General features: G+C 38.5%; 1 protein-coding gene and 1 pseudogene across 2 annotated transcripts; one reads left to right on the forward strand and one right to left on the reverse strand.

Moving 5' to 3' along the window:
• Positions 1 to 1,139: 1,139 nt before the first annotated feature.
• LOC143606334 (putative glucan 1,3-alpha-glucosidase) lies at positions 1,140 to 8,392 on the forward strand (annotated as a pseudogene). The gene is made up of 7 exons (XR_013148733.1): positions 1,140 to 1,614; positions 4,959 to 6,039; positions 6,127 to 6,400; positions 6,493 to 6,628; positions 7,279 to 7,489; positions 7,569 to 7,775; positions 7,854 to 8,392. The product of XR_013148733.1 is annotated as a putative glucan 1,3-alpha-glucosidase (transcript).
• A 346-nt stretch (positions 8,393 to 8,738) lies between these two features.
• LOC143606335 (uncharacterized) lies at positions 8,739 to 10,573 on the reverse strand. The gene is made up of 3 exons (XM_077082135.1): positions 10,217 to 10,573; positions 9,028 to 9,166; positions 8,739 to 8,939 (listed from the first exon to the last, which is right to left on the reverse strand). Exons 1-3 carry the CDS (start codon positions 10,571 to 10,573, stop codon positions 8,755 to 8,757), a joined length of 681 nt encoding a protein of 226 aa, XP_076938250.1. The 3' UTR covers positions 8,739 to 8,754.
• Between the last annotated feature and the right edge of the window lie 12,035 nt (positions 10,574 to 22,608).

The raw sequence follows: 22,608 nt of genomic DNA on the forward strand, positions 1-22,608 counted from the left end.
CAACGCGAATTATGAAACCAATTAATTACCGATTTTGATGACGACAAGGCAGAGAACAAAGAACTAGGGTTGCGGCACACGACTTGAACTCGAATATGACCCAGACGGCTTCGTATGGTGAAATTGATTTAGGGGTTTGCTTGGCGTTGCTGAGAGGATGGTGTGAAGTCGTTTAATTGCGTTATGAATGAGTTTATATATGGTATTAAGGATGAGTCAGTTGCGGTCTTGGTGAACGCGTTGATAGCTGGCAAACGATAGGGGTTTTCTTGGCGTTGCTGAGAGGATGGTGTGAAGTCGTTTAATTGCGTTATGAACGAGTTTATATATGGTATTAAGGATGAGTCAGCTGCGGTCTCGGTGAACGCGTTGATAGCTGCCAATCCAATACAAAACAACACTATATCAAGAAGTGTGTTCCCCTTTCAAATCAACAATAATATGATGAATCCTCACTTATCAAAACACTAGATTAACTAAACAAACAGTTGTCTACTAAGGAATACTATAAAAGCCTATGACATCTAACTTCTATCTTTTCAGATGCTTCCGGAGTTCCGGTACACATAAGAGATTCTTGTGTCAGGCCATTCCAAACAACCAGTAATGTGACCATCTGTGTTAAAAACAACCAATGCCCTAGCAACGACTCATGGGGCCCCTAACTTCGAACAAAAAGAGCTAGTGCTATAACCACAAATGGCGTAGTCATTACTTAATGCTTGTGCGACTTGTTCCGAGCATTTTATCTATCTGATCTCAACTACCTTGTAAGTGGCTCGAATCAGATCGTAAATACATAATAATCCCTAGCCCCAAACTCAATTTTATGCTCCAGCTCGATAAGATCCAACTTGTTCTGAACATTTTATTTATCTGATCTCAACTAGCTCGTAAACATATCGATTGGCTCTAATCTCTTAAATCTATAATAATAATAATAATAATAACAATAATAATAATAAGGGGGTGTTTGAGATTGCTTATTTTTACCAACTTATAACTTATAAACTTCACGGTGTTTGGGATTTCTTATATTATGAGATGAAAAGTTCCATAATAACTTATTTAACCCCCAACACCACCCACCCACCCACCCAATCTCAACTAGTCTACTCTTCCAAGTTTCTTTCATTTCAATCACTTTGAAAAACCCTATGATCACTCTCACTCAACAATTGAACCACCCGCAATGAAATCACACCAATTCATCTTCTTCTTGTTCCTTGTTCTCTGTCATCTGAGTTGTGTTTATTCATGGAAAAAAGACGAATTCAGGAACTGCAACCAAACCCCAACACTGTAACCTCACGGCCACCGATTTCACCATCACTGATGGCGATCTAATCGCAAAACTCAAACACCCAGATCACAATCCACTCATCCTCTCCTTATCCGTCTATCAAAATGGGATCTTGAGGATGAAAATTGACGAAGACCCGGATAATAATAACAATTCGGGTAAGAAACGCTTTCAAGTACCTGACGTCATCGTCCCGGAGTTTGAGTCAACCACGCTTTGGTTGAACAGGTATACTAAAACGGTAATTGATGGCGATTCGGATTATTCGTATGCCGTGTATTTGTTTGATGGGTATGAAGCTGTTGTTCGACCTGTAACGATTCCGGCAAATCCAGGTATACCCTAGCCGGAATATACTATTTACGTGTTATTTAATATTGATTATATGAGTTATAGCACGTTGATACGAATATATATGGTTCACAGTATGAATCATACTCAATTATATAGTGAATCGTATTGGAATTACAATTAACCAATGAACGATTATTGAAACCCGAACGAATCGGGAATTACATTATAGATGAAGTATATAATGTTTAGTGATATTTACGAAGTATTAATGCTTCGGGATAAGTAAATTATAGCACAGAAAAAGGATTTCGAATTATTAGTACGTCGGTACGATAAACGAAACCTTTAACATCAACCAAGCAAGAGACGATCGATCAAACCGAAAAAGATGCACAAATACCGACAATATGATGTTTTAATGTTATGGTTGAGTTTTTTTTAAAGTTTTTAAATCAGTTTTATGTAAATTTTATTTTAACCCGAAAAACGACCATTTTAGGCTCGTTTTAAGCCGAATTACGAGTTTAAACGAGAAACGAACTGAACCAGACTATCCACAACATTATCCGGATTGTGTAATCCAAATATGTGGCCATGGTTTGAGATGTGGGCCCCCCCCAACACCACCATTAGGCCGGCCCTCTACACCCACATTATACATTTCATTTCTTTTTTCTTCACACCAATTCTCTCAAACTCTCTCAACCTTCAAACATCCATCCAATTTCTTGATCTCCAACCAAAGATTTGAAGGTATAAAACATGTTTTTTATGCTTGATTCTTGTTTCTAACTCTATAATCTTGAGAAAAGGAAGTTTCATGTGAAAAATGGGTGAAAACCCGAGATGGAACCGATTCTCGTGTGATCAAGGGATGTATACAAGTTATACAAAGGATCTTGATCCAAGTGATGAGTTAAAAGTGTTTAGAACGAAATTTTACGGTTGAAATCGTGTAAAATGAGTTTTCCATGTGAAAGACGGGTAAAAGTCCGAGATGAAACCGACTCTTGCATGATCAAGAGATGTATACATGTTATACAAGGGATCTTGGTCCAAGAAATGAATAAAAAGAGTCGAGAACGGATTTTTACGGTTAAAACCTTTGTTTTTACATAAAAACCGACACTATGAAAGAAATGGTTTGATTGTTGGTATAGTTTGCTTGGTATAGTGTTATTGTGCTTGTAAGTGTTGTATCTAGCGGCTAGCAAAGGCTAGAAACTGAGATCCTTGCGATCTAAAGCTAGAAAACACAAGATAGTTCGGTTTTCGTGTGGTTATGAAATTTGGACAGATTGTAGCACGCTTAGATTCGGGTCACAAAATTTCACAGAGATGATCTACACATGAAAATAAGAGATCTGTGAATTTTTGGTAATTTTTGGATAAAAGATGAATATTTGGTGAATTTAATGCTCGGTTTTGGCCAAAAATAGTGAAAAATAGCTAAACTTGATAAAAAATTCTGGAAAATTTAAGATAAGCTTTTTATAACATATAAAGGTCACCCACAAAATTTGAGCTCAGTTGGAAAAGTCTAAGTAGGCTTTTCGGTGAAACGAGTTCTAGGGCTTTCTAGCTCGGTTTTGGGTGAAAATGGCTTGAAAAATGAGTTTTAAGTTCTGGAAAAATTCCAGGGAATTATGAGGATGGCAAGGATCATCCCAGAAAAATTTGGGATTTTTCTAAAGTCTTTTGGTATTTTTGACATATTTAGTGTTTTAAAGAGGTTTAAAAATAGATAAATAAATGTAAATATAAGAAAATAAATCTGGAAAATTTTTATAAAATGTCTTACTGTCAAAATAAGTTTTGTGCAAAATTTCATGACCCGAGACTAAACGGATAATTATTTGTTCTAAAATGAACATAAAAACAAATATTTAAAGCTTAAAACGTGTAAACCGGCAAATCTCGCATAAGCGAGCTGACTGGTATATAAAAACCTAAAAAATGAACCATTTTCATAAAACTAAGTAAAATAAGTAAAAATAAATCATCCGAAAATAATTCGGATAATTTGGGTAATTTTACCCGATTTTACTGTTTCCGGCACCTAAATGACGGAAACGGGTCCCGCGGCCAAACGGGGTGTCAAACCGAGCTCTAATTTCATCACTTTAACTAAAATAACAGTCAAACACCATTTTTGGGTTAAGTGTGAATAAACTCATTTTTGAAACTAAAAACGGACGACCGTGCTAGGCACGCAAATCAAGGAAAACATAAAAATGATAATTTTGACCGTCCGACTTTAAGTAATGGCACAATCTGAGTCCTTAGGAGTGTCACGGGGTTAACATTGTCCCCGGATCGAGTACAGTACTGGGTTAACAATGTCCCCAGATGTACCGATTAATACGGATTTAGTTTATGGGAATTATATAGTAACGACTAGATATTATATTACAGATCCAGGCACGTAGCTGTTCATTGTATTACCCACAGACTCACAAAAAGGTGAGTTTTCACGAGCCCCTTTTAATGAACTGTTTTAAATATTTTCCCGGGGCGGAAAGCATGATTGTGTTAAATTATCTAAGTACATACCGATCGTATGGAAACACTTGTATATTTTTATATATATATATGGTATGATGCATAGAATAGATAATTTGTTTATCGGGTGGAATTGTTCTGGGGTAACTTAGTTCCCAGAGGGTTATTGGATATATTTCTGGGTTAACAGTGTTCCCAGGGGGTATTGGATATGTTTCTGGGTTAACAGTGTCCCCAGAGGTTACTGGATATGGTTCTGGGTTAACAGTGTCCCCAGAGGTTATTGGATATGGTTCTGGGTTAACAGTGTCCCCAGAGGGTATTTGATATGCGCTGGGTTAACAGTGTCCCCAGGGGTTATTTGATATGTACTGGGTTAACAGTGTCCCCAGGGGTTATTGGATATGTTCTGGGTTAACAGTGTCCCCAGAGGTCATTTAATGTGTTTTTGGGTTAATAGAGTTTTCATTAACGGGCTTAGCATAATTTCATCATTAACATATGATTTTTTTATACTGATCTATGGTTTATTTAAATTAGTGAAACTCACCAACTATTCGTAGTTGACCCGTTTTCTTTACATGCTTTCTAGGTATGCACAGGTTGGAATGATTGATATGTGCTTAACTATCTGTGCTACCTGTTGGAAGCTTGCTGCTCTGTATTTTGTAATGAATATATATTAATGTCTTATTGGTAATATATGTGTGTAACACCTAGACAGTAACGCAACTCGCAACAATGTAATATGTTATAAATTAATGTAGTGGTATTTTCTTTATAAGCAATGCTGTTGGTATCAGATGTGTCTGTTGCATCCCGTGTACGTTTCCGCTGCGGTTACGGGGTGTTACACGACCCGACCCGTTTGAGGTTTATGTTAGGGAAACTGATAATAATAATAATAATAGGAGGGTGTTGTCATTAATTGAAGGCTAAGAAAGAGGGTGATGAGTGGGAAGAAAGGTTTCGGAGTCACACGGATACCCGCCAGTTCGGCCCGCAATCGATTAGTTTCGATGTGTCGTTTTACGGGGCGGATTTTGTTTACGGGATCCCTGAGCACGCCACGAGTCTTGTTTTGAAGCCCACGAGTGGGCCGGGGGTGGAGGACTCGGAGCCGTACAGGTTGTTTAATTTGGATGTGTTTTGAGTATTTACACGAGTCGCCGTTCGGGCTTTACGGGTCGGTGCCGTCTATGCTTTCTCACGGGAAGGCGCACGGGACGTCCGGGTTTTTTTGGTTGAATGCTGCGGAGATGCAGATTGATGTGTTGGCGTCGGGTTGGGATGCTGAGTCGTCGATTGTGTTACCGAGTGGTGAAAAGAAGATCGATACGTTGTGGATGAGTGAAGCCGGGATTGTGGACGTGTTTTTCTTTATCGGGCCAAAGCCGAAAGACGTGGTTAAACAATACGCGAGTGTGACGGGGACATCGGCGATGCCTCAGTTGTTTGCAACGGGTTATCATCAATGTCGGTGGAATTATCGGGATGAGGAGGATGTTAAGAACGTGGATGCGAAATTTGATGAACACGATATCCCGTACGATGTATTGTGGCTTGATATTGAGCATACGGACGGGAAACGGTACTTTACGTGGGACCGAGCTTTGTTCCCGCATCCGGAAGAAATGCAAAAGGATTTGTTTTCGCGTGGTAGGCGTATGGTTACTATCGTGGACCCGCATATTAAGAGAGACGATAATTATCATATACATAAAGAGGCTTCGAAGAACGGGTATTATGTGAAAGACGCAAGCGGGAAGGATTTTGACGGGTGGTGTTGGCCTGGGTCCTCTTCTTATATTGATATGGTTGATCCCGAGATACGGTCGTGGTGGGCCGATAAGTTTGCGTATTCAGAGTACGTTGGTTCTACTCCGTCTTTGTATATTTGGAATGACATGAACGAGCCTTCCGTATTCAACGGGCCCGAGGTATGTATCTTGTATGTTAATATGTTATAACTTGTTATACATTTTGTGTAAATAATTAAAAATAATGTTTCAAACTGTTTTGAGTAGGTGACGATGCCTCGTGATGCTTTACACTATGGTAACGTTGAGCACCGAGAGTTGCATAACGCGTACGGTTACTATTTCCATATGGCTACATCTGAAGGGCTTTTGAAACGGGAAGGAGGAAACGATAGGCCGTTTGTTTTATCGAGAGCGTTTTTCCCGGGGACTCAGAGGTACGGGACTGTTTGGACGGGGGATAATATTGCAGAATGGGAGCATCTTCGGGTTTCTGTTCCTATGATTCTGACACTTGGTCTCACCGGGATAACCTTCTCAGGTAATTTTGTAGTTTTTGTGTGGTCATGAATCATGAATGGATGTTTTGGTTATTGGGTTAATTTATGGATGGTGGGTGTGTGATGTTTGTAGGTGCTGATGTTGGTGGGTTTTTTGGTAACCCTGACACGGAGTTGCTGGTTCAGTGGTACCAAGTTGCTGCTTATTTGCCATTTTTTAGAGGTCATGCTCATCATGATACCAAAAGACGGGAACCGTGGCTATTCGGGTATTAACCATCCTTATTCTTTCTTCATGAAGTAAAAAAAGGATTAATTTCATATATAGTTACAAACTTGAAAAATTGCATATATACCCAACCAAGACTAAAAATATCATGCATAGCCAACTTTATTAAATTTTTACTTAATGACCCTTCTACCTTTTCCATTCAATTTGTTTAAACCTTATTTTTTTGGATTTTGATCGACATTGACGATAAGCAAGTAAGTCTCACAGTTGTGTCTTTTATTCTGTTTCTCAACGGCTGATAATCGAACAATCGAATCTGTATGTTCGAGTCTGATTATTGAACGAGGTGTAATCGCATGATAACCGGGCGATAAGCAATCTAACATCTTGAGTAAAATATTGTTTATAGGTACAAAAGAGAATTAAGCTAACATGGGCAAATAAATAATTTGAAGCGAAAAATGCGCATATATGAGATTTTAAAGTTTTAGAAAGATAAGGGTAACATGGTCATTTGTTAAGTTGCTTTTTATTATATGGGTATATTTGATATTTTAACCACTTTGTAAGGGCACATATATACTTTTAGTTTTGCATGGATATATATAACATATTCTAAGTATGTAGGGGTATATAAGGAATTGCCTAAAAAATACCGAAAATAACACGTTTGCTTGTTGATGACAGGGAACGTAATACCGAGTTAATGAGGGATGCTATACGCGTACGATACACATACCTTCCGTATTTCTACATACTATTTAGAGAAGCAAACGTGACAGGCGTCCCCGTTGCCCGTCCCCTTTGGATGGAGTTTCCTAACGATGAAGCCACTTTTAACAACGACGAGGCATTTTTGGTTGGAAACGGCCTTCTAGTTCAAGGAGTGTATGCCCAGGTTCTTTTTTGTCTTTTTATGTTTCTCACTTTCACCTTCAATCCTAACCAATGAGTGTAACTAAAAAACATGTTTGCAGCGTGCAAAAGATGCAACGGTTTACCTTCCAAGTGATCATACTTGGTATGACCTTAGAAGTGGGACCGCATACACAGGTGGCAAGACCCAAAAGGTGGAGGTAACTGATGCGGATATACCCGTTTTCCAAAGATCTGGAACCATAATTCCGAGAAAAGATCGGTTTCGTAGAAGCACCGTGCAAATGGAGAATGATCCCTACACGCTGGTATGTACATAATGCTAAATGTTATATTTATTGTTTCAATAATAATCTCATATTTTGAATGAATGTGGTGAACTTTAGGTGATTGCTGTAGATGGTTCGGGATCGGCTGAAGGTGAGCTTTACATAGATGATGGTAAGAGTTATGAGTTCAAGCAAGGTGCATACATTCATCGTCGGTTTATATTCTCCAATAGGAAGCTTACGTCTGTAAACTTAGCGCCTTCGTCATCCAAATTTGAGTCTGACTGCACCATCGAGAGGATCATATTGCTAGGACACGTTTCCAAACCGAAAACTGCACGCATTGAGCCGTCAAACCATGTTGCTGATGTTGAGCTCGGTCCTCTCCAGATTCGGTCTGGGGTTAGGTTGTCGGTTTTGACCATTCGGAAGCCTAACGTTCGTGTTTCCGAGGATTGGACCATAGAGCTTTTGTAGACCATGGGATAATGGAGGGGATTTAGTGGTGGTGTCGTCACTGGAAAACACTGATAGTCGCCGTGAACTGCGGTAGTAGCTGAGAAATGGTTTTATTTACTGACTAAAAATGAGGATTGTCAAAATTAAAGAGCCTGTAATAGCCAAGAATTTCTTTTTTTGTTATGGTTTCTTTTTGTCATGTTTCTCTTTTTCATAAATTTGAAATATAAATCTGCGCGTGTCATGGGTACAATTGAATACCGTAATCTAATAATCAAGTGCGATCAATCAACCAGAAGGATTTTGATTGTTGTTAAGACTGGCATCGTAATACGAAGAATTTAATAATTTGGTTTATATACTCGTGAACTATCGGTCTAGTTGTATGACTAGTGTTAGATAAACATTTCATTATGCCCATCACATGTGCTACAATGTAACACATTTAGCAATGATTTGCTAATCAGAGATGAACCAGAAATTCAAGGTGTAATCTCAGCAAACAAGAAATGTAAATAATACGCGTATATTGGTAAATAAATATACAAGGACATGAAGATTAAGAAAGTGTGATGAAATCTTGCAATGAGCGAACCAAACTTGGAGGCCAATGCTTTGTATCTTTTACATAGGTGAGGTCTGAATAATTTGGATCCAAAAGAGTTGCTATGGCGAACTGGTTTTCAGCAAGCACCGAGGCATGCTTGTATGAGTATAACGCCGCTGCCAGAGCTGCATGCACTTCTGCAACACATACACAAATTATAGAATAAAAAATAAAAATAAAAATAATAAAAGCATAAACTGCAACTTTGATAAGAGGGTTGGTTACCTGGACTGCCTTTTAGAGAGATGGAAACATCCTCCATTTCTGCAACCGCTTCGTCTTTGTCCCCAACCTCATATAAGGCTAAAGCTCTACCAACTCTTGCATACTCTGAAAGAGCAAAGTCTTTGTATTCTCTGACAACCTGATATGAGAAAATGTACTGAGTTTTGCAATTCTTAGTGGGCTGAGGAAGTGTTAGACAACATCATGCACAAGTAATATTTGACTTGTTACTGTTAACTTAACTAATTTTGTTACTTTTAAGAAGTTTATAAGTCAATATTTGATGACAAGCACTATTAACATACTTGGATGATAATCCTCGTGAAAAAGTCATTAATTGTGGTTATTGGTGAAAATGACCAAAAATGTGAAATTTAAAAATTGTTGACCAAATTAATCAACCACGCTTTTGAAAGCTTTACTTATCTTCCACAAATGACATTCAACTGAGAGAATGGTGTGGAATACTACAAAACTCAATTCGGAGATTTAATGACAAGGGGGTGGCGGCGCAGCCTGTTGTCAACTTACATTATTTGTCTTATAACATAATAAAAAGTAGGAATGCTATCAAAAAATTAAAATAAAAAATTGACAAGTGGGTCGGGCCGGTTCACCTTTGACTTTCAGGTGATACATCTACGAAAGCCAAGATGGAAAATATACCCGTGTTTTGTAGTTAGTATGTTTATGTTAAGGTTGTCACGAGCTAGTTTAACAATGTAATTGCGTACCTGTAAACGAAAGTTTACCATTTCCGCTATTATTAATGTTTTAAATTATTATGAGATTTTGATAACTAAATAACGAAAATTGTTGTAGTATTCCATCCAAAAGTGGTTTTGAAAATACGAGTGTTACAGGTACAGCTCAATAGAAAACTATAAGAAAACAAAGAACCATAGAAAAATGTAGGGATGTCAGTTCGTGTGTTAACATGAATAACTGGTTAGAAACGACGCGCTTAACACAAGTATCAAACATGAATATGACTCATTTAACAACTTTATATGGCATGACTATAAGACGGTTTTAGGTTTTTCTGACCCAAAGTTCTAAAGCTGAAATGAGAGAACCGGAAATTAAAAATCCAAAAAGTTTGGTTATAGCCCAATCCGAACTGATCAATGCAATGTATAAATTGTTTACTTGTAGCAATATGGATCATAAAATGTGATAGCTACCATACCTGAGTGAAGTATTGGAGAGCTTGAACATAATCACCCTGTGCCTGAAACTCCCTCCCTTTCTCAAGCAGCTCCACGGCCTCCGCCACTCTGCGGGACACCTCCACGCTCGCCGCTCTCTCCGCCTCCGTTATCGGGTCGAAAACAGACGCCGCTGAGTTCAGCTGAATGCTACACACTGAAACTGTTGGGAGGGATAACAACACCAATTGTCTCCTTTGTATTGTTGTTAATTGATGGGGCTTTTTTGGTGAACAACAAACTATGATCAAGAATGGTGGTTTCTTCTTCTTGTTTAGAGTCGGGGGTTTGTTGTTGTTGAGAAGAAGATGGGAAATTGGTGGGCTACAAGCACCCATTGTTATGGTGTTTGCTTCAATGGCAAGTGAGTTACAAATCATACGTCCAATTGTCCATCATTTATTAATAATAATAATAATAATAACAACGGAAAATTACATAAATAGACAAGTTTGACCAATAATTTATCAAAATAGACATGTCTATTTAGCCTACATTTCTCCAATTATTGGTTTTTTAACCAATAAACAACTGACACGTCGGCTAAGGCTTAGCCTCCACTTTATGGGCACGGAATTTTATAAAAAGTAAACGGGTCCCACCTTTAACCAATAAAAATTTGACACGTGTCAAAGACGGCTAATCTTAGCCTACATCTATGGTTATTTAGCCGGCATCTCTGACTCTTAGCCGCATTCGGGATACATGTCTATTTAGTTAGCCGACTCCAAATATTCCTTCTTAGCCGGCTCCAACTCAGCTTGTAGGCTAAGGCTTCACTTAGCCGCCTTCAATTTTTTCATTTAGCCGTCTAATTTTAGCCGCCAAAATTGAATATTTTACCAACCTTATTAAATATTTAGCCGGCTTCACTTATCCGGTGTAAATTTGGCCGCCAAAATTGAATATTTTACCAACTTACCAACTCTATTAAATATTTAGCCGGCTTCACTTAATTTTGGGGGCTAAATATACATCGGCTAAGAAGACGACTAAGTAAGCCTTAGCCTACAAGCCGAGTTGGAGCCGGCTTAGAAGGAATATTTGGAGCCGGCTAACTAAATAGACACGTATCCCGAAGGCGGCTAAGAGTCAGAGATGCCGGCTAAATAACCATAGATGTAGGCTAAGTTTAGCCGCCTTTGACACGTGTCGAATTTTTATTGGTTAAAGGTGGGACCCGTTTACTTTTTATAAAATTCCGTGCCCAAAAGTGGAGGCTAAGGCTTAGCTGCCTTAGCCGGCTTCGGTGACGTGTCAGTTGTTTATTGGTTAAAAAACCAATGATTGGAGAGATGTAAGCTAAATAGACATGCCTATTTTGGTAAATTATTGGTCAAACTTGTCTATTTATGTAATTTTCCCTAATAATAATAATTATAACGGGCAACGAATCATCCAATTGAGTTACTGGCTAAATTCATCAAATACATCATTTCGTGTGGAGACAAATGTGATTTACTTTTAAAATAATGGGCAGGGGTTCGATCCCCACTATAGGTGGTTTGTAAATAATATATTTGGTTATAAAAAAATAATTATATTTTCTATCATATTGTGATATTCAGTTAAATAATATTTTTCTATATATTTATTATTATCTTATATTTCTCCTTCACTCACAACCCTTTTAAAAAATTATATACTGTCTTAAATTTAACTTTTCTCATATAACATTATTTCATTTCTTTTTCTCACAACCACTCACAATCATATAATATAACTTACAAAACTCAGCCACATGATTTTAAGACACAGACTGAGAATGCTTAGAACACATAATTTTCATTCTTTACTCAAAACCACTCACAATCATATGGTATAATTTACAAAACTCAGCCACATAATTTATTTAACCAAGCATATTTTAACAAGTGTTTTTTTCAATAATGAAAATTTTATATATTTTTTCTAAACTAGGTTGATTTAAAAATATATATTTAGAGCATTCCCAATAGTTCATCTAAATTATGATGTATTAAATTGTCTTTTTTAAAGTGTAGTTGTAAGTGGTTGTAAATATAGGAAATACAAAATGTTATTGTTTATGAGTAAATTTTAAAAAATATTGTTTATACATTATAATTTTTTAATATTTGTTTAAAGTGGCTGTGAATGAATATAGAAAGAAAAAATAATGATAAAAGTATAAGAAAATATTATTTAATTAAAAGAAAAAGAAAAAGTAATGGTTTTAGTGTAATTATATAAATGAATATAAAAAAATGACTGAGAATACTCTTAACACCATAATTCTTTATCTGATAATCTTCAGAAGAGAGGATTCGCGGTTTTATCTTCAACCGGTCCTTTATTTTTTGGGTCTCTTCTACCTCCTCACAATAGATTAGATTTTTTTTTTGGAATGGTTAATGAATTTTTTAGGACAATCTATTTGACAGTTCGGGTGATTTGAAAGACAAAAAATTCCCCTTTATTAATTAGGATATTCAATTTCCTATAAAATGATGAATAAAATAATGCTTCTTTTCTTCCATTGGATTAAAAGTCATAACAAATATATGTGATTTTAAGTGGTTGGAGAGACGTTCTTTACCCGCATGTTCTAGTGATCTATAGTTTTGTTCTTGCTAGTTTTTTTTATGCATTTGACTCAATTCTTAATAGAAAAGATAAAAAAATGTGTTATCGATATTGTATAAGTTTCCGAAAAAAAATACATCACTAAACAAATATTTTGTGCGAAGAAAAACAAAATTAATACTTCGTTAAAAGCCGATGAGCTGGTGGCGTAATAATAATGGAGAGACTTGGTGTTCTATGTGATCCAGATTTGATTCCTGCACCCATAATTTAGTTTTGACGTTACTGGTTAATGATAAAAGACTAGGTAAGTATGTGAAGTTCACTAGTTGAATACTTGAACTAAACGATTTTTAAACAATTCCCATTAACAACCTAAAGGTAGGTTAGATTGTCGCATGACATTAATGAAAATGTAACACCCCGTAACCGCAGCGGAAACGTAAACGGGATGCAACAGACACCTCTGATATCAACCACATTGTTTATAAAGAAAACTGAATACATTAATATACTTCAAATTACATTATCTTGTATTTCATTACCGTCTAGGTGATACACACATCATACAATACGATACACAATTCTATTTGTTATAATGTATCCTAATATCCTGCACGCAAATCTTACACACATCAAGCACTTAGCACGTAAGCAATCACTTCATCTTAGTTGTACCTGAAAAGCTTGTGAGAAAACGGGTCAACTACGAATAGTTGGTGAGTTTCACAATTTGAGTAAACCATGATAAATCCATATCAAAATATAATATTATCTGGGGACACTGTTAACCCAGTACTGTACTCATTCCGGGGGCAATGTTAACCCAGAATTACGATGTAATTATGCTGAGCCCACAAGTGAAACCTCTGACTATCACACACAACCCCCGTGGCATATCCCCTGCCCACGGGCCCTTTGGCATATCCCCCGCCCACGGAACTGCCCCAAACCGCTATGTCTAACATTACATAGCAAAATAAATAACAACAAAATAGACATGTGCAACTGGCTGGGAAACATCAGCAAATCCATGCCGGACCAGTTGGGTTTGTCAAACCAATAGTACTATCCACACTCTACCGGCTTTCAGTTAATCACTCGTGTTCTGGGGCCTTAGAATGTTAGCAACTCAGATAATTACCATCTTAGTACATTTCCGTACTATTCCCGTACAATAAAATATATATAAATCCACGCAAATCCATGCGTTCAGTATGTACTTAAACATTTCAGTAAAAACATGCTTCCGCCCCGAGAAAATATTCGAAAACAGTTCAGAAAAAGGGGCTCGTGAAACTCACCTTAGCACATGCAAGCAGGTAACAACAATCATTATCAGTTAACACGTCCAATTTGTAATATGATCCCTACGATCGTTACTATACACTCATTATTAATATAACTTTAACCAAGTTAACCGGTACATCTGGGGACACTGTTAACCCAGCACTGTACCCGTCCTGGGGGCAAGATTAACCCAGAAACACTTCTCCGGACTCAGATTGTGATGTCGTTTTGTGACACCCGGTAATTTTCCATATTCTTTAATCTTTATAATTGATCAAAATTACGTGTCATTTATATAATTTATATGAGGTATAAACCATAGTATACTTGAAATGTGGACGAGAACAGTCGTTAATGCCTATAGGATTGTATAAAGTGCCGATGAGAACGGCTATATGATGAAGATAGCCCAGTAATAGTTTAGAGGTGACAAATATATCAAGCTAAATATATATCTATGATCCAATATAAGGGGTAATGGTAAGACCATGCCCAGTAATGTCCTAATTCCCTAACTTGGACCAAAACGCCATAAACGTTTAAATAATAGAATATAGTCGCTGAACCGGCCAAATCAATGATACATTATACAGTGAGACGACCAAGAAATGAAACTATGAAGGAATTAAAGGTATACTAGTCAAAATAATATGAAGTTAATAATTTAAACAATCCATGAAAGATTACAATATGGAGCACTATTTAACCGAATATAACTCCGGGCTAAATTTAAATATACATCATACCGGGAACCGAAATAAATACCGGGTTCCATACCATCTATAATACTTTATAGGTGACCAAATAAATTAAGAGAAGCTCATAATACCCAAGTCCAATATAAATTCCATAACTTGTTTACTCGATGATCAACTCGTCCTAACGACTATCCACTTAAGACCCGAACCAAGATTGAACTTAGCACTACATTTGGACAACCAATATATTTATTAAATGACCATAATACCTTCCCTTTGCAGCCCAAAGCCGAACCCCAACCTCTTCCCATTCAGTTTTAATGTACAAGGAACAAACACTACATTAAATCTTATAAACCATTATCCATGCATCCATATGTATCATGATCATGTATCATCATCATCTTCAACATCATAATTGTGAATGTATTACATGATCAAGCAAAAATCTTCCTAACCATTCCCTATGGCCGCCTCCCCCATTCCCTCAAATAAACAACAATAAACACCATACTTTGATCACTATTGCACTTGATTTGATAAGATTAAAATCCCCCAAACCAAGGGATGTGTTCCCTTGGGTTTTCCTATAAATAAAACCAAGTACTTGGATGGAAAACACCACACACAAACTCAAGAAACATAGCTCCAAACCAACCTCTTCTTCTCTCAGCCGAAGGCAGCAGCAGAGCACCACCACAGCCGCCTCTTTGCAACCCGTTTTCTCTATAATGCTGCTCTGAACATCTTGAACCTATATATCGTTGGAAAGCTAGAAGAAATCCTTAAACCGTGGTAGAAAGCCTTGAACGGATCTCTGCCCGGAAGACTCGGTAAGATGCTTTGAACCTTCAAAGGTCACTACTGGAAACTGCATTTTTCCAGCAGTACCCCCCTCTCTTCTTTTGTTCATATCTCACAAACCACTTGGTATTTTTGGGTGATTCTTGTTTAGGAATCCAAGGAAACTCGCAAGGATCACGAATCACCTTTTGAACATCCATTTCCGGCTTCATTTCAGTATTAGGTAAGCCGAAAACTCGAGTTGTAACAGTTTATGGTGGCTGGAAAAACACAGATTCTGTCCAGCCACGGTCTCATCATTTTACTTGACCCTAATCCACCTATTTCATGTTATTTGAACATATTGTAGACTCTTAACATCGTGGTTAACGTCAAGGAACTTGGATCTCGTCTTAAATCGCTAAAAAAAAACCGACATTCCCAAGGTACTAATGCCATATAATGTTTAGTAGAAAAACATGGACTAAGCCTAAGATACATATACATAATGAGGTGATTAGACATAAACATAAACTTGAAGTGTGTTGAAATGACATATAATTAAGGATAAATCATGTTAAGTAAAAGATATAAAGGATTTAAAGGGTGTTTAAGGAAGGTTAAGGTTAATAGAACACCTAGTTAAGGTAAAAATGATCTTGAGTAGTAAAACCCACTTATAAATAAACAAGATGATATAAATGTAAAGATGGAATTTTGGTTATGTTAAACTTTAAAAAGGGTATAACTAACGTATTAAAAACCGTATCGGGTTTGTCATAAAAGTAGTAATAATAATAGTAATAATAATAATAATGATAAAATATGAGTACTAGTAATAAAGATAAAAGTATAAATAAAAGTGCACATTAAACATAAGGTGCAATCCTTGCATCAAGTCTTGGAAATAAAAATAACGATGATTGTACGGGTAAAATACAAGGTACACGTATATTCCTATATACGCAAATGAAAATATAAATACCCATGTATAATGTTATAAAAACAAAGGATGTGATAACTATATGTTACGAAGACGAAAATACTAATAATACTTATCGTATACATGAGGAAATGATATATACAATTAATATACATATATTCCTATATATGTGCCATACGTATAAATATAAAATACGGGTTTTTTTGTGATGGACATTGCGAGTAACTGGAAGGGTGGAGGTGCCGGTAGTCGGGACGTCCTGTCTAGGCTGGTAACTGAATATATCATAGATGGGCCCGTTACCTACCTGGGGACTAACGATGAGAGCTCCAAAACCTATTAGGCTAAAGCATGTCACGAACGTCATGATTACCGACGAATAATTTGTATCGAGCATTCCCTAATGCTCGGAGGATATATATATAAAGAGGATATAACGGAAATACATAACAAGTATAAGACGTTGTCTAACGTCCGTATCGCTAATGTATAAAAAGTATACATATATACCGTCACCTCATAAGTATGTATCGGGCTAAGTATTAATAGTTATATATTATGTACTGAAGTGCATACGTATACGATATAATACAGGAAACTCACCAAGTATAACGGAACATTATTCCTCATTTAAGGTGAGTCTCACAGCCCCTATTTTCACTATTTTCACTATGTTTTAAACTGTTTTCGGGGCGAGAGACACGTGTTTAAATATGTTTTATCATGGTGTATATCTTGATTTACAATGTGCGTGTACATGAGATATTTGGCGCGCTCATGGTACATAAAGTCCCCGGTATATATTGTAACCATAAACTATAGGCAACTATAGCCGAGGAACTCTACGGGTAGTACTACTGGTCTGACCAACCCACTCGTAAGTGGTCGCGCCACTTTATAAGACGGGTGCTTAGTTTTCCGATTTATTTATTCCCTCGTGGACTCGTGGGATGTTATGTGGGGCTTTATGGTGTATATATATAGTCAAGGAATGGTTACGAACTCATGTATTCACGTTACACTGCAAGTCATGGATACTGCATTCATGACGTTATGAGAATCATATTATAAAGCATTTTATCGAGTCACAAAACTTGTGAACTCACTCAGTTTGTACTGATTAAATTATTTTACGTGTCTTTCAGGTATTTAGCTACATGGAGAGGTCACGGTGTCTCACTACGGTTTTATGTTTAACTATGGAAATTTCATGTATGAGGATTTTATATTTTGGAGTTTTCACGGTTATATCTCCCTTCGGCAGGACATAACTGTGAAATCTCAATATGTTATATGTAAACCTTTTTATGGATATTTTTGTAAAACTTATTTTATGAATGAAATCCTCATGTATTTTATCATATAGTTGTTGCTTAACCGCGCTCTCGAAAAACCTTTCATGAGTCGCACACCGGTTGTTTCCGCCTATGGACCGGGTGTGACAGACTGGTATCAGAGCCAAGGTTATAGCGAACTAGGATTCATCCCTGAGTCTAGGCTATAACCCCTTAGATTCCCTCATGAAAACGTTTTTCATGCATGACATGTTTTCAAAACTTGCATTACACGAGAGTGCACGTGTCTTCACGACACCTTTATCGCAACTAATGGTCTAGTATAGGAATGACCAAAAAAAAAAAAAGCGATATTATCACTAATTAAACCTTAATCCTTTCAGCGATGGCCTTCCCGAACAATGATCCATATCATGGCCTAGCCATCACTGACTCCGACTCCGGCTCTGACTCTAACACTGATAGCAGCAGTGTCCATATGAGCGACGTTGTTCCAATTCCTGATGATCCTATAGAGATCTCCGATGACGAGCCTACCGAGGTAATCAGGCTTGATGAGGACGACAAGGTAACTTATGACGACGACGACCTTGAGGAGATGGAGGAGCTGGCTGCAGTGCCCTCCGAGGAGATACGAGCCGCCGGGCTGAAAAGGTATGCCACGGACTCCGACGATGAGGTGCCCCGGACTATACATGAGGTAGGCGAGTCCTCACGCCCCCAAGGGTGCGCTACCTCCGATGATACAGAGGTCCCCGTACCACCGACCGCAGCAGCCGCCGAGGCTGAGAGAAAGGCCCTTGATGAATGGCTCATGGATTGGGAGCAGAGGGTCGAGGTGTTTATGGAGAGCGTGAAAGGCAAGGCCTGTGAGACCAGTCTCCGCCTTGATAACCACTATGACTTTATCTCGGACGCAAGGATGAGAGTGCTAAAGTTGGAGCATATGGTAAGAGATGCATTGCACTTAGCTGATGTGGGAGCGAGGCGGGCCGCTGCCGCCGAACGAAGGGTGATGAAATTGGAAAATGAGGTTAAGACAATTCAAGCCTTTTTGGGAGACGTGTTTCCACCACCGCCACCACCGATGCCATGAAGCGACTATAGACTAGTATTAGCGGGTAGTAATCATATGTATGGGAAGTAATATATTACGGACTACGATCCGATCTTTTGGCAAAACGCTTGTATGTTGTAGGAGTTTGTAGTAGACTTAAACATAAACTTATGTAATCAAATCTTTTGATGTAATGAAGTTATGTTTATGATATATGAGTATGAGTATACGATGTGGTATAATGAGATGTAATAATAAAATCTATGTCTGCGAGTATATGATTAATAAGTATGACTATAAGCAAATATATGGGTGTGAATGTAATAAGTATCGAACCCTACAACTACTTACATACAAGCGTGATACCAATACTAACCGATCCTTCTTATTCTCAACTTGAAGGAAAATGCCAAGGAGAAGGAACGACAGTTTACCTAATACACCTGCGCAATTACAAGAAGTCATAGCGCAAGCGATAGCCGCCTACGAAGCCAGTAGGGGCGACTCAAGTCAAGAACGAAGGAATTCCGCAAACACTGAAAATGTAGCTCCAGAGACTGGCGGTGAGGAACGAGGATGTTCCTACAAAACTTTCATGACATGCAAACCGTGGTCCTTTAAGGGAACGGAAGGAGCCATAGGAGTTATCCGTTGGATCGAGAAGACAGAATCTGTGATAGCAATCAGTGGATGCACAGAAAAACAGAAAGTGTTGTACGTGACATGTATGTTTCAAGATGAAGCCCTATCGTGGTGGAATTTACAAGTACAAACCCTAGGCCGAGACGTGGCCTATGGTAAGACCTGGAAAGAGTTAAAGGAGATGATGGAAAAGAAATATTGCCCAAGGACTGAGATGCAGAAGTTGGAAAATGAGTTCTGGACGCTCACCATGAAGGGAGCCGACATCACAGCATATAACACGCGATTTCACGAGCTATGCCGAATAGTTCCTCATATGGCCACCACCGAAGAAAAGAGAGTTGAAAGGTACATCTGGGGATTAGCAACAGTTATCAGGGGACCAATCACGGCCACTAGGCCTGCGACCATGGCCGAGGCTGTTGAACTAGGTCTGAGTCTGACAGAAGATGCAGTACGAGCTGGCACCCTAGGAAAGCCAACTCAGAAGGAAGCAAGCCAACCATTCTCCCAACGCGGCAACAGCCACCATAACAATCACAAGAGGAGCTGGGCCTCTCGTAATCAAGGGTCAAGTTCCAAAGAACCCCCTGTCAAGAAACAAGAAACTGTGAAAGTGTATGCCGCCCAGACCACGGATCAACCACGGAAGACGTATAGCGGGTCAAACCCGTGGTGTGACAAATGCAAGTATTATCATGTTGGTGACTGCTCAAGTATTGTGTGTAAGCATTGTCACAAGAGATGGCATGTGGAAGCTAAGTGTAGAATTAAGAATGGTGCAGTAGTTGTGAAGCAAAAACCGGGGAAAACGACACCACGAGCTTGTTATGGGTGCGGAAATACGGGTCATTTTATCAAGAACTGTCCGCAGATGAAGAATACAGCTCAAGCTAGGGCTTTTGTTATCGGGGCGGGTGAAGCTAAGGAAGACCCAAATGTCGTCACTGGTATGTTCCTACTTAACAACCACTATGCGTCTGTGCTATTTGATACTGGTGCGGATTTAAGTTTTATATCCACTGAATTTAAAGACCTACTTGGTTTAGCACCTAGTAAATTAGCAACGCCCTATACTATAGAATTAGCTAATGGCAAACAGTTACGATCAGACGATATAGTGGAAAGTTGCGTACTAGTGATGGGAGAACATGAATTTAACGTAGATCTGTTGCCGATAGATTTAGGAAGTTTTGATGTCGTTTTAGGCATGGATTGGTTAGCAAAGAACCATGCTGAAGTTAATTGTTATGACAAGCAAATCCGCATACCCTTGGCAAGTGGTGAAACGCTGACTATTCAAGGAGAAAGACCTGGCACTGTGATGAAGTTAATTTCATGTATGAAAGCACGAAAGTGCTTGCGAAAGAAGTGTCAAGCTTTCTTAGCCCACGTGGTGGAGAAGAAGGATGAAGAAAGGAAGATAGAAAGTATACCTATAGTAAGAGATTTCCCCGATGTCTTTCCAGAAGATCTACCAGGGTTACCACCTCAAAGACAAGTGGAGTTTCGAATCGATCTAGTACCAGGAGCTGCACCAGTAGCGCGAGCACCTTATCGATTAGCTCCCTCGGAAATGCGAGAACTATCGAATCAATTACAGGAGCTACTAGACAAGGGTTTCATACGCCCGAGCTACGCACCTTGGGGAGCCCCGGTACTATTTGTCAAGAAGAAAGACGGTTCGTTCCGTATGTGTATTGATTACAGGGAACTTAATAAACTGACCATCAAAAATCGGTACCCTTTACCGAGGATTGATGATTTGTTTGACCAATTACAGGGATCTAGTTTCTATTCCAAGATAGATCTACGATCCGGGTACCATCAGCTGAAGATACACGAGGACGATGTACCAAAGACTGCGTTCCGAACGAGGTATGGTCATTATGAATTTCTAGTCATGCCTTTTGGGCTAACGAACGCACCTGCCGTGTTCATGGACTTAATGAATCGAGTGTGCAAACCTTACCTTGACAAGTTCGTGATAGTGTTTATAGATGACATATTAATCTATTCCCGAACCGAAGAAGAGCACGAGCAACACCTTCGATTGATTTTAGAATTGTTGAGAAATGAGAAGTTGTATGCAAAGTTTTCAAAGTGTGATTTTTGGCTAAGAGAAGTACACTTTTTAGGCCATGTCGTCAACGAGAAGGGAATTCATGTTGACCCTTCAAAAGTAGAGGCCATTAAAAACTGGGAAGTGCCGAAGACGCCGACGGAAATACGACAATTTTTAGGTCTGGCAGGCTACTATCGACGGTTTATTGAAAATTTCTCGAAGATAGCACAACCCCTTACTGCGCTCACACAGAAAGATAAGTCGTTTAATTGGGGAGATAAACAAGAAAAGGCGTTCCAGTTGCTAAAACAGAAACTTTGCAGTGCACCTATTCTAGCCTTACCAGAAGGGATGGATGACTTCGTAGTTTATTGCGATGCTTCGCATCAAGGACTTGGTTGTGTCCTTATGCAAAGAAATCAAGTCATCGCGTATGCGTCACGACAACTCAAAGTGCACGAGAAAAATTACACCACTCACGATTTGGAATTGGGCGCAGTGGTGTTTGCACTTAAGATATGGCGTCATTACTTATACGGCACCCATTGCACAATCTACACCGATCATAAAAGCCTACAACATATATTTGATCAAAAAGAATTAAACATGAGGCAACGACGGTGGGTTGAATTATTGAATGATTATGATTGTGTAATCAAGTACCACCCTGGAAAGGCGAACGTTGTAGCAGACGCTTTAGGCAGGAAAGAAAGGGTGAAGACATCACGTGTTAAAGTCTTAGGGCTAACTATAAGTACGAACCTCACCACCCTTATCCACGAAGCCCAACGAGAAGCTTTGAAACCTGATAATATCAAAGACGAGGGTCTCCGTGGTCTGGTTGACAACTTAGAATCCAAAGAAGACGGTACCCTGTACTTTGTCAACCGAATATGGGTTCCTCTCAAGGGAGGATTACGTGAAAGAATACTTGATGAAGCCCACAAGACGAAGTATTCCGTGCACCCCGGTGCAGATAAAATGTATAAAGATGTAAAGGGATACTATTGGTGGCCTAATCTTAAGGGTGATATAGCAAATTATGTGGGAAAATGT

This window comes from Bidens hawaiensis, unplaced genomic scaffold (genome assembly GCF_021521415.1).
Source record: "Bidens hawaiensis isolate Kalapana, Puna unplaced genomic scaffold, B.hawaiensis_p1.1 tig00074404_1, whole genome shotgun sequence".
In the NCBI taxonomy this organism is placed as follows: Eukaryota; Viridiplantae; Streptophyta; class Magnoliopsida; order Asterales; family Asteraceae; genus Bidens; species Bidens hawaiensis.

Excerpts from the sequence above, each read along its gene's own strand:
- LOC143606335 (XM_077082135.1), bottom strand. The coding sequence starts at position 10,573 with ATGGGTGCTTGTAGCCCACCAATTTCCCATCTTCTTCTCAACAACAAC. Across the intron at positions 9,167-10,216 it reads CTCTCCAATACTTCACTCAG|GTTGTCAGAGAATACAAAGA; the intron begins GTATGGTAGCTA and ends TTCTCATATCAG. Across the intron at positions 8,940-9,027 it reads CTCTCTAAAAGGCAGTCCAG|AAGTGCATGCAGCTCTGGCA; the intron begins GTAACCAACCCT and ends TATGTGTTGCAG.